The sequence below is a fragment of the Puntigrus tetrazona genome, unplaced genomic scaffold (assembly GCF_018831695.1).
Source record: "Puntigrus tetrazona isolate hp1 unplaced genomic scaffold, ASM1883169v1 S000000472, whole genome shotgun sequence".
NCBI lineage: Eukaryota > Metazoa > Chordata > Actinopteri > Cypriniformes > Cyprinidae > Puntigrus > Puntigrus tetrazona.
This window is the reverse complement of record NW_025048114.1, coordinates 102,894-114,445: the sequence shown is the minus strand read 5'-3', so window position 1 is coordinate 114,445 and position 11,552 is coordinate 102,894. Positions and strand designations below refer to the sequence as shown.

The 11,552-nt window shown below is 39.3% G+C and overlaps 1 protein-coding gene across 1 annotated transcript; it reads right to left on the bottom strand.

Annotated features, from left to right (window-relative positions):
* Positions 1-229: 229 nt before the first annotated feature.
* Positions 230-7,561, bottom strand: LOC122334037 (high affinity immunoglobulin gamma Fc receptor I-like). Its single transcript, XM_043231928.1, has 9 exons — positions 7,531-7,561; positions 6,935-6,970; positions 5,266-5,517; positions 5,054-5,185; positions 4,710-4,880; positions 3,662-3,949; positions 978-1,220; positions 776-889; positions 230-506 (listed from the first exon to the last, which is right to left on the bottom strand). The coding sequence occupies exons 1-9, from the start codon at positions 7,559-7,561 to the stop codon at positions 484-486; spliced, it is 1,290 nt and encodes a 429-aa protein (XP_043087863.1). The 3' UTR covers positions 230-483.
* Positions 7,562-11,552: the final 3,991 nt, after the last annotated feature.

Below are 11,552 nucleotides of genomic sequence, written 5' to 3'. Positions count from 1 at the left end.
TCTATGCTATCAGACCCACGCTGTCTTCTTGACATCCGACGGCCAATCAACTCACTCTATAAACACCATTAGTGCTACATAATCCCTGGTGTGATTTTATTGAGATGTAGGTAATAAAACCTAATGACGTATAGATGGCATTTTAAGGCATATTGTGTGTGTTTTGCCCATTTGAAGAGATGTATGTTGAGGATTTTAGCAGTATCACGTGCATGCTTCTATTTGTATCTTTATTTTGTACTTAAAGTTTTGCACATAAAATACAAAAAAAGTACAAGTTTTTCTGGGTCCATCTTACAGATACTTAAGAGTTTGTTCTGATAATAACCTTAGTACTTTAATATAGTCCCTTGATCGCCCAGGAATTAGAGATATGACCTTTTTAGGTAAAGCACAAAAAATAAACGATGTACATAACAGCCATTCATTTTTGTAAGATTCCAGGATGAAGCTGAAGTTTTCTCACCATCACGACGCATTCATTTATTGTTCTTCAACAGATTCAGCTGAAAAACACACAAAAAAAGCTTTTCTGTGAACAGCTTTGTTGTTTATGAACCATAACTATAATCTTTAAACTCATTAAATACGACTAAAAAAGACTAAAATAAAAATTAAGTCCTTTGTCGGTGAGAAAAGATGTGTATTTACGGGAGTAAAAAAATAAACAGAAGGAGCAAAACAGTCAGTTGAACTGATTTGTATTACAACAATTTATATAATACATGATGTTCCACCCAAAACATTAATATAATGCAATAAATCAGACCTTTACCTCTCATCCTGCAGCATTTGTAAATCAGCACGACTGTCACTAGCAGATATAGAGAAACTGTCAGAACAGAAGTGAATGTGTGGAGGACAGAGATCTGAGATCCTGAATGAGACGCTGAAGAAGAGACACACAAACACTTTATCAAGCACCATATCTGAACGAGAACATAAGAAGAAATAAATCAGCTCAGTTTGACTCTCACCTGTGACTGAGATCCAGCTCTTGGGTGACTCTCCTTTCTCTGGGTGTTTGCAGGAGTAGAAACCCTTGTGTGACTTTGAGAAATTAGAGATGATCATTCCGGTAGTTTGACTCTGGATGAGTGATTCATCTTTATAGAAATCAGCTCTGAGGTTTGGTGAGGTTGAATGTTGATATAAACAGCGTAGAGTCAGAGATTCTCCTTCAGTCACAGGATGAACAGGACTCTCCAGAATCACACCATCTACAGAAACAGAGCAAACATCAGCAGATGAATAGGAAGAATATAGTGAGAATATATCTACAATGTAATTACAACAAAAACAACAACAATAATAATGTATTTTATTTAGAGGTGTCTATTAAAACACTCAAGAAACCCTACTACCCCAATACTAAAACACAAGACACAAGTGAACAGCGTGAGACCAGAGAGGACCAGGACTTACCTCTCAACAGCCTTATGTTCAGCATATTTTTTGTTGGGTCATGAACCACTCTCAATCTTTCTTAATGAATGACTAACCATTGTTGCTTTCTGTCTAAAGGTTGCTTGTGACCTGCTTGGGAACTGGAGACTAAAATCTGCATATCTTAATACAGGAGCAGGGGTTCGTTTCTCTTTTAGTAGCTCAAATGCTGATTGGCGCTCGAATGACCACAAAGCACAGAAATCCTTCTTCCCTTGGCCAAACTGGGTAATAAACAGATCTACTAAGTCATGAAGGGGACCAGCAATTTTAGAAAAACTCTCTATGAACTTTCTGTAGTAACTACAGAATCCTTAAAATGAGTGCAGTTCCTTTATTGTTTTGGGGACCTTCTATTCTCTTACCGCCTCAATTTTTTCAGGATCTGTAACAGAGACTTGATTGAAGGTTACTTCATGCTGAAGGAAGTGGCACTTCTCAGGCTTGACTTGAGACCTGTTTCCTTAAGCCTCTTAAAGACTATGTCCAACATTTTGCAAGTGCAGATACACTAGTGCATCCAAATATACTAGCATGACTTGAAAACTTAGATCACCCATTGTTGTGCATAAGACGTTGAAATGTTGATGGCCCATTGCACACCTCAAAAGGCTTTCGACAGTGCTAAAAACTCCCAAATGGAGTTGTAAAGGCTGTCTTATGTCTATCACACTTGTAAATGGCTACCTGGTGTTATCCACTCACCAGGTCAATTGAAGAGAAGAATGTTGCTCCCTGAAGAGCGTCAAAACTCTCATCAATCCTTCGTATTGGGAATGCATCATGTTGGGGTTTTGAGCTGGGGAAGGAATCACCACCTGAACAGGAAACATCAGTTTCCTTGCAGACACGGAACAACAATCAACCTAGTAATGGTAAAAAGTGTTGACGCTGGCTTGTCTCTGACCAGCTTTTGAAGGTCTCTCCTAAGGCCAGCATATCTAATGTCCTCAATTATGCATGGGAGTAGGCACAAATATCCTCCCCTTCTATTTGAAGGTTTATAGTTTATAGTAGTTGAGATACATTGCACTTTTCTCTGAAAGCTGCTCTCAAATGTTAAAAAATGTGTTGGATGATTCCCTATTTGTGATCTTAACCACTCATAGAATACTTCTATCTTTCCTTTTAAACAGCCTTGATAAGTGTCTCTTCAGAAAGTGTGTTGTAGACTTCTATGGGTAAGGCATTCTTCTTCCTTTCACCTCCAGCCGGCTGACTTCTGTTCACTGGACAAGTGCAACCAAGAGTTACCTCTAGACTCCCAGCTTCTCATGAAACTGACACCTTAACGTGGTGGAGGGGTGTGAGTGCCTGGATGATCCTAGGAGCTACGTTGTCAGAGGCTATATGCCCCTGTTAGGGTCTTCCAAGGCAAACAGGTCCTAGGTGACATGCCAAATAAAGAGTGGTGCATAGCCCTTTATGAAAGAAAATATAAGCAAGTTTGTGACGTCGCCCATTACGTTGCAACCAGGGCCCCACCCTGGAGCCAGGTCTGGTGGGAGTAGGCGAGCGCCTGGTGCAGCATAAGTGCATTGTGGATTGGGCGGCGACCGAGAGCAGGGCCTCAGTGACCCAATCCTTGGACACATGCTCTAGGGCCATGGAATGTCATGCCTCTGGGGGAGAAGGAGTCTGAGTTAGTGCAGGAGGTTGAGAGGTATCAACTAGAGATAGTGACTAGCACAGAAGTCCAGCAACAGAACACCACTCAGGTTCAGATCAGGGGGTTGTTCCTTCCAATCACGCCTTCCAATCAGTCCCCGTTCCATTCCATGTCCCACCACTGGGATGAGAATCAGCACCTCCAAGTCTGAGCACATTTTCTTAAAGGACCTACAATCAATTTATGCTTAACGTTATGTTTCGTTATTTTTTCCACTTTCTCCAAATGCAGCAGTCATCCGTGAGGGGCTACAGTTTTAATTTTGTTTTGTGTTTATTTCATTATTACATCTAAACCTAGTTTAAAAAGATGAGTTTTAAAACATTATTTAAAAGTAAGAAGAGGATTACGTTCATGTTGTTGTGTAAGAGAGTATCCGAGATGAGGAGCAGCATTATGAAATATGTAACATTTATATGTTTACATGACAAGTGTGTAAATTACCAACTAGAGTGGTGGGTGATTGAATTGAGATCACAATCCAGATATTTAAATACAAAACACAAAGGCTTTGTGAAGTGAATAAAGACAGAAACACAGACTCACGGTGTACAGTGATATTAACAGGATGACTTTTCTCTCCAGATTCAGACTCACACCAGTACACTCCTGTGTCCTCTGTGATGGTGGATCTGATTGTACATGTAGACCCTGTTTGTGATCCTGACAAGGATGATGATGATGAACAATCTTCCAGCCACCTCCAGCTGTCTGTGTATCTTCTCACTGTCCATCTAGAATTACTCTGGTCCTCACAGCTTAGAGAGAGAGAGACAGATGTGAAGTGTTGAGTTCTGCTGGGACTGATGATCAGAGAGACTGGAGGAGAAACACCTGAGAAGACAATTACACTTTTAGAAATCAGGCCAAGACTGATACAACACTTTACTCAACTTAAATAGTTTCAAAGCAGCTTTTCAGGAAGATATTACAGGTAATATATAAAATATGGACATATGGCATCACTGAATATTTCTATTCAAAATGTCATGATAAATATATTAAGGTGTAATTTTGTTTATGTCATCAGCAAGCAAACCAAAGACAACTGCAAAAACCTCCATTAAATAGGTTTAATAAAAATGTCTAATCTGATCTATTTGATTATTCTATATTATTCTATATAACTGTTAAGTTATGATTTAGTAATATATAAGTGCTGTGATCAGTCTAGCACAGTGCACATACATCAAGGATTTTTTATTATTATTCTTCTTAATAAAGATATGAGACCAAAACAAATATAATAGAGTAGATATTGAAAATGGCTAAAAATGTTTTTTGAAAATGTCTAAGGACTTGTTTTATCAGCTGGGAACAGTCCAGGAGAAGGTCTGTGAGTGATTTTGTGTCTCTTTGGGATGAAACCACGAGATGTAAGAACATAAGCTTCTGGAGAGATCTGAACGAGAGAGTTTAGGATATTGGCGCATTAAGAGATTAAGAGATAGTAGATACACTACTACACTGGACAGCAGAAGCATCTTACTACATTCACACTATTAAAAAGTAACTGTGTTATGATGTGTTTTCTCTAAAAGGATCAAGTAAAATTGTCCAGAGTGTCTCACTCATTCTGTGGTTCATAACTCACCAGTGACCCATATTAACTGTTTGTTGCTGAACCATGTGTTATAGACTGGATCTCCTCTCTCTCCTTCACACACATAAACTCCTGTGTGTTTTAAAGCAGCAGAACTGATACTGTAGTGTCCTCCAGATCCTCTGCTGCTGTCTGAGAGTGGATTATAATGATTGCTGTTGCCTGTAAATAGTGAAAATTTGCAGTTACCTCAAACAAGCAGTCATTTTTACATGTTTAAATTACCTTTTGTTGGTATAATCAAAATGTATTCAAAATTTTTACTCTCTATAATATTTATTTTATGAAATCAGTTTATGCCGATGTTGCTACATGAAGCACATTATATTTTATACCTGATAAGAGTAGAGAAAACCAGCTGAATGTCCAGCCTGTAGAGGAGCTGTTAACCTCACAGATCAGAGTCACTGGATCTCCTTCATTCAACCACGTCTGTGGTGAAACACCTAACACTGCTGTGGCTTTATCTGAAATAGAGAAATCTTTCATTAATAGCATGACAAACCTTTGTGTGTGTGTGTGTGTGTGAAGAGATGATCAAACTCACCTGATACTGTCAGAGTAACTTCTTCACTGATGTGTGATGTTCGTGATCCTTCTCTCTCTGATCCAGAACAGGAGTATTTACCTGCGTCAGACTCAGTAACAGAACTGAATGCGTGTTCCTGTTTATCACTGAAAACAGTGTCTGAACCATCTTTATACCAGCTGTACCGCCAGCTATATATGTCACATCTGAGAGTGACTCTCTCTCCTCTGAATACATGTTGATCAGGTTTGATAGTCACTTTTGGTCTTGCTGTACAATGACAACAATCACAATGAAAATAATGCACTGTTTTTACTGAACACAGCTACTTGACTGTAAACACACGCCACATCAGATGAGACTGAAGTGTTGTTCCCTGTAGTTGTTACAGATCTGTCATTATACTGTTCCTTGTCACTCCTCAGAATTGTCTAATCAATTATTCAACTTGTTAAAAGGCTGCATTTCTAATCATCATAAAATGTACGCAATTTCTCAACTCTCAGTCAGTTTATAAAAGTTCACTTGCATAGTAGAATCACTTGTATGAAAATGCATGGGTTGGACAATGAAACTAAAGCACTTGGCCAATTTAGTGTTGGAGGTTTCATGGCTAAATTTGAGCAGCCTGGTGGCCAATCTTCATTGATGCACATTCCACCAATAACAGCAGAGTGTGAAGGTTTAATCAGCAGAGTAACAGTTTTGCTTAAAATACTGCAATGGACACAACTTTATGAGTGACATATTAGAGTTCAAAAGAGGACAAATTGTTGGTGCACATCTTGGTGGCACATCTGTGACACAAAGCAAGTCTTTGTGATGTATCCAGGTATCCAGGGTAATGTCAGCATACCACCAAGAAGGACCAACCACATCCAACAGGAGAAACTATGGACACCAGAGGAAGCTGTCGGAAAGGGATGTCCAGTTGCTAAAAAACATAAAACCACAGCTGCCCAATTCACTGCAGAATTAAATGTGCACCTCAACTGTCCATGGGGAGCTCCACAGGGTCAGTATACATGGCTGGGTTTCTATAGCCAAACCTTTGGTTACTCGTGCCAATGCCAAACATCTGTTTCAATGCAGCGAAAAAATCTTGGGCTGTGGACAATGTGGTGAAACATGTGTTGTTCTCTGATGAGTCCACCTTCACTGTCTTACCCACATCCAGGAGAGTTACAGAGTGGAGAAGCCCCAAAGAAGCGTACCACCAGACTGTTGCGTGCCCAGAGCGAAGCATGGGGGTGGATCAGTGAGGGTTTGGGCTGCAATATCATGGTGCTAGATGAGCGCATCACTGCCAAAAACCGCCAAACCGTTCTGGAGGACCATGTGCACCCAATGGTTCAAACACTGTATCCTGAAGGTGGTGACAGAGTGGTTTGATGAACATGAAAGTGAAGTTGAAAATCATCCCATGGCCTGCAGAGTTATCAGATTTAAATATTATTGAGACACTTTGGGGTGTTTTGGAGGAGCGAGTCAGGAAACGTTTTCCTCCACCAGCATCATGTAGTGACCTGGAAAATATTCTGCAAGAAAAATGACTCAAAATCCCTTTGGCCACTGTGGGCCAAACAAGGCCCCACACCATGCTAATGAATTATTGTGGTCTACAACCAGGTGTTTTAGTTTTATTGTCCAACCACTGTACATGATGAAGTATATGAATCAAACTCACCTTCAGTATGTTGAGAGGAAATGTTTGAAATTAGCACTAAAAAACAAAGAGAAAAAGTCATTACAATGTGAACATTGAGTTGATAATTATAAATGTGAACAAATATTGAGATATTGTGTGGGGACTAAATGTGTCTAGATAAACATGAAAATATTCAACTGGTATTTATAGATTTGATCGTAGCAGAGATCTGTTTCAGGAACTTCAAGAAAACAGTCTGATAACGAACACATCACAAAACTGAACAAACACTGATCTACAACACAACAGAGTTTTTTTATCTTTCACAAACATCTTCCTCTCTCAAACTTATCCTTCACTTCTATATCATGAACTAGATCTTTCTTTTTCCCATTACCCGAGCAACTAATACTAGCACTTTCCTATTCTGTTATATTTGTTTTGGTCTATATATATATATATATATATATATATATATATATATATATATATATATATATATATATATATATATATATATATATATATATATAAAATATATATTGTTGGTCTGATTGCTTTGTGAGTTGCTTTGTGATCATCTACATAATATAATAACAGTTCCACTGAAGCAAATTTAGAAAAATAATACTCACAGAGCACAAGAGGAAGTTGACTGAGCTTCATACTGACTGAATGATGACAGACGGTTAAAGACACAGATTGCGTTAAAGATTCATGACTTCCTGAAACCTGAGTCAGATCTTTCACATTAAAGACATTAAAGATCTTTTGATAATCTTCTAACTAGTTTTCACAGAATGACACACTGAATAAAACACAAGCTTTCTGCTGGCTCACATTTCAGTAAGAGTATTAAGCTGAACAAGATTAACTGTATTTGTTATTATGAAAAGCTGTATTCTGGTGTGTTTAATGAAGAAGGGAAATAGAGCAATATTCTGATGGTTCTTTATTGTAATGGTGGTATTAGCTGTATTTATAATGATGTATTTGTCACAATAAAGTGAGCAACTGCTTATTCTTCAATGGTTTGTATGGTGGAGCTGAAACAGAACAAACTACAACTATGAGCTCTATCTTCTTCTCGGTCACTCGGGAAGAGCCCGGAGTAAACCTGTCGCTCCTCTACATCGAGAGATCTTGATATTTTGTACTTTCAATTGAAATCGGAAAACAGGAATGCTTGAAACTGTTGAAATTGTCCTTTTCAGCCACGGTAGGCAGACGGTGGACTCGTGAGCTTAATAAAATGGCGGGTGTCCACACACCCATGTCAGCCGCGAATCGTTTGAGCTTAATTGGTTTTAATGTGGATTTACTTTGTATGACTTGGAAATGATTTTTACACAAGTCTGATGATGAAACGATCGTATTTGTTCGTATTCCTTGTTGAGCGTAGCAAGGTATGATGATCATGAATGTTTGCTATGCAATGTAATCGATTGTGATGTTTTATGTAGTTAATGTTTATGAGCTTAACTGTTTTAACAGACTACAAGATTTGTTTTTCACGGAGCTGTGCGGTGTTGTGAATCGCTTCAAGGTGTATGGAATAAAAATGCTGTTTGAGTGTTTGTGTGGTGAATCTAAGGAAACCTCACGCATCCGTCGAGGCTCTCAGATTCAAGAGATTGCTACACACTTTACTAAGAATTTCAAACCGATGCCAAATAAACCACATGCATGTGAAGAGCAGCTTATACCAGTGGTTTTCAGATCTTGATCTTATATATCAGTATATATCAGTTGCTAAGTTGCTTAAATACTGAAATTCATTCAAAAAAGCCAAATATCACAAACATATAAACAAAATACATTTTTTGAAAAGCATTTCTTCGAACTATTAACACTATTCTAGAGTTTCACAGCTCTATTTAGCATTTGACAGCATGTGTTCATGTTCAGTGGCGTTTACAAAATCAAAAAAAAAAACCCGTTCTCATCATGTGAACCATTTATGTAGCATTTTCAAAATGTCATCATCTGCTTGCTGATGTTTACTTCGATAAACTTTGATCAAAATGAATGAACAAAATGGAATTACTTTTGATCAAATGAATCAGTGAGATTAAGTTCTGTCAAAAGCCTCGGAGTGATTTGTACAGTAATGACAAAATTTTGTGACTTTTCCTCATTTAGGGTCGTGAACATGCATGATTTATTTTACATTCGTACCACTCCCGGGTCAATTTGACTATTATACAGATCCAAAAAAACAAAACTTCTTGGTTATATTTTGTTGATTTTTTATTGATTATACCATTTTTTCAGCCAAAGATAAAAGGTAAGTATTATTTCTTCATCTGTCTGAAATACTGTTTAACTCTTGCTCTTTGTCTTGAGGTTTTGTTACTTTTGTCACTGATGTGTCACAGCACACTGATGTGTTTTGAAATATACATACAGAAACATTTCTGATGTTCGTGGGTCAGCAGGAACACGAATAGTTGGTTCCCTGGAACATGTGGTTCTCTGTTCTCAGGACTCCCTAGGGCGGAGGTCGATGATCGACTTTGTGGACATTTGTCTTGGACACTCAGGTGAAGAGAGGGGCAGAGCTGTCAACTGATCACCGCCTGGTGGTCCCATCATACAGGCTCACGGCTTCTCCTACCACTGCTACGCCGATGACACACAGCTCTACCTCTCTTTTCATCCAGATGATCCAACGGTAGCTACTCGGATCTCGGGTTGCCTGGCGGACATCTCGGCATGGATGCAAGAGTACCACCTACAGCTCAACCTGACAAAGACTGAGCTGCTTGTATTCCCTGTCACTCCAACGACACAGCATGACTTCACCATCCAGCTAGGTTCTTCTTCAATTACCCCATCAACCTCAGTCAGAAATCTTGGTGTAATCCTCGATGACCAACTAACCTTCAAAGATCACATTGCAAAGACTGCTCGATCCTGCAGGTTTGCATTACACAACATCAGAAAGATCAGGCCCTTTCTAACAGAGAAAGCTGCACAGCTACTTGTCCAGGCCCTTGTCATTTCTAGACTGGACTACTGCAATGCTCTTCTGGCTGGACTTCCATCAAACACAATAAAACCTCTACAAATGATTCAGAATGCAGCAGCACGGCTGGTATTCAATGAGCCCAAGAGAACCCATGTTACACCTCTCTTTATCTCCTTACATTGGCTACCGATTGCAGCTCGCATCAAGTTCAAGGCACTGATGCTTGCATATAGAACAACCACAGACTCGGCACCGGTCTCCACTCGCTATTACAAATCTACACACCCTCTAGAAGTCTGAGATCTGCTAGCGAGCGACGCCTCGTGGTACCATCTCAAAGAGGCTCGAAATCACTCTCCAGAACTTTCTCGTTCTCTGTTCCTGGCTGGTGGAACGATCTTCCCGTACATATCCGGAATGCTGGATCTCTGTCAATCTTTAAGAAACTGCTGAAAACTCACATCTTTCAGCAATACCTGACCTCATCATTTTCAAAAAAAAAAAAAAAAAAAAATACTCTCACTGTCTCTGTCTCCCTTCTCCTCCCCCTTGTTTATTCCTTCCCTTCTGGCATGTACTAATTTGAACACTCAATTTGAACACTCATTTGAACACTCATTTAAATGTAAATGTAAATGTAAATGTAAATGTGGTGAGTTGGATCTGTTGGCGGGGGAGGAAGCTGGACAGACTCAGCAGGCAAAAACATACTGTGAGGGTCTGTTGGCAATGTTTGGCAGAGCCCCCTCCCACCTTTGGGAGAGCTTTTACAGGAACAATGCAGCCAGTCCTACCGAGGACTCGACTATCACCCAGGCTGAAATCGCTGGGGTAGTTGAGAGTCTTCCTGGTGGCATGGCACCAGGGGTGGATGAGATCCGCCCTGAGTACCTCAAGTCTCTGGATGTTGTGAGGCTGTCTTGACTGACACACCTCTGCAGGATTGCATTGTAACAGTCAAAGTTGCATTGATTGTCAAAGTTGTGTTCATCCTAGCCACTAGGGGGAAACATGTAGCTCACCTGCATTAAAGAAAAGCCAGAAGTACTAGAGTAAGTAATGGGTTCTGTTTGATGCTGCCTCCTGGTTTCCCTGACCTACTTTCTAATTTTTGAGAAACTTTCCTGTTGTTTCCTGCTGAAACATAAATTTGATAATTTATTTAAGTTGATTTGGTGTTAGGTTTTGGTTGTGTTTGAAGCTGCCTCATGGTTGCCTTGACCCACTTCCTAATCCTGTTTAAATGTAAGTTTAATGTTTATTGATTGTATCAGTTGTTTTGGAGAACAGAAATAAGCTTGATTCAATTTCGCAGGATTATTTATGCTGTAGCTCTTGGACAAGTATGTCACTACTTCTTTGCATTTGCACTATGGCCTTACTATACTGCTGAAGCACCTCCCTGAGTGTATTTGGAATTAATTCTTCATGATGACCAAACATCCAAGTTCAAGACATCATCATCATCTTCATCACCACCATTGTCACCACCATCGTCATTCTACGCATCTACAGATAGGACTGGTTTTCTTTATTTTATGAACTTTGGTCTCAGCTTGCAGTAGATAGTGCTGACCTTTTCAACTCTCACAGTTATAGCGAACCTGTTGAATTCAATGTATGTATTTGTATTATGACTTGCAGTATTTAGGGTTTTTCTCCAACCAAATGTGTATATTGTTAATG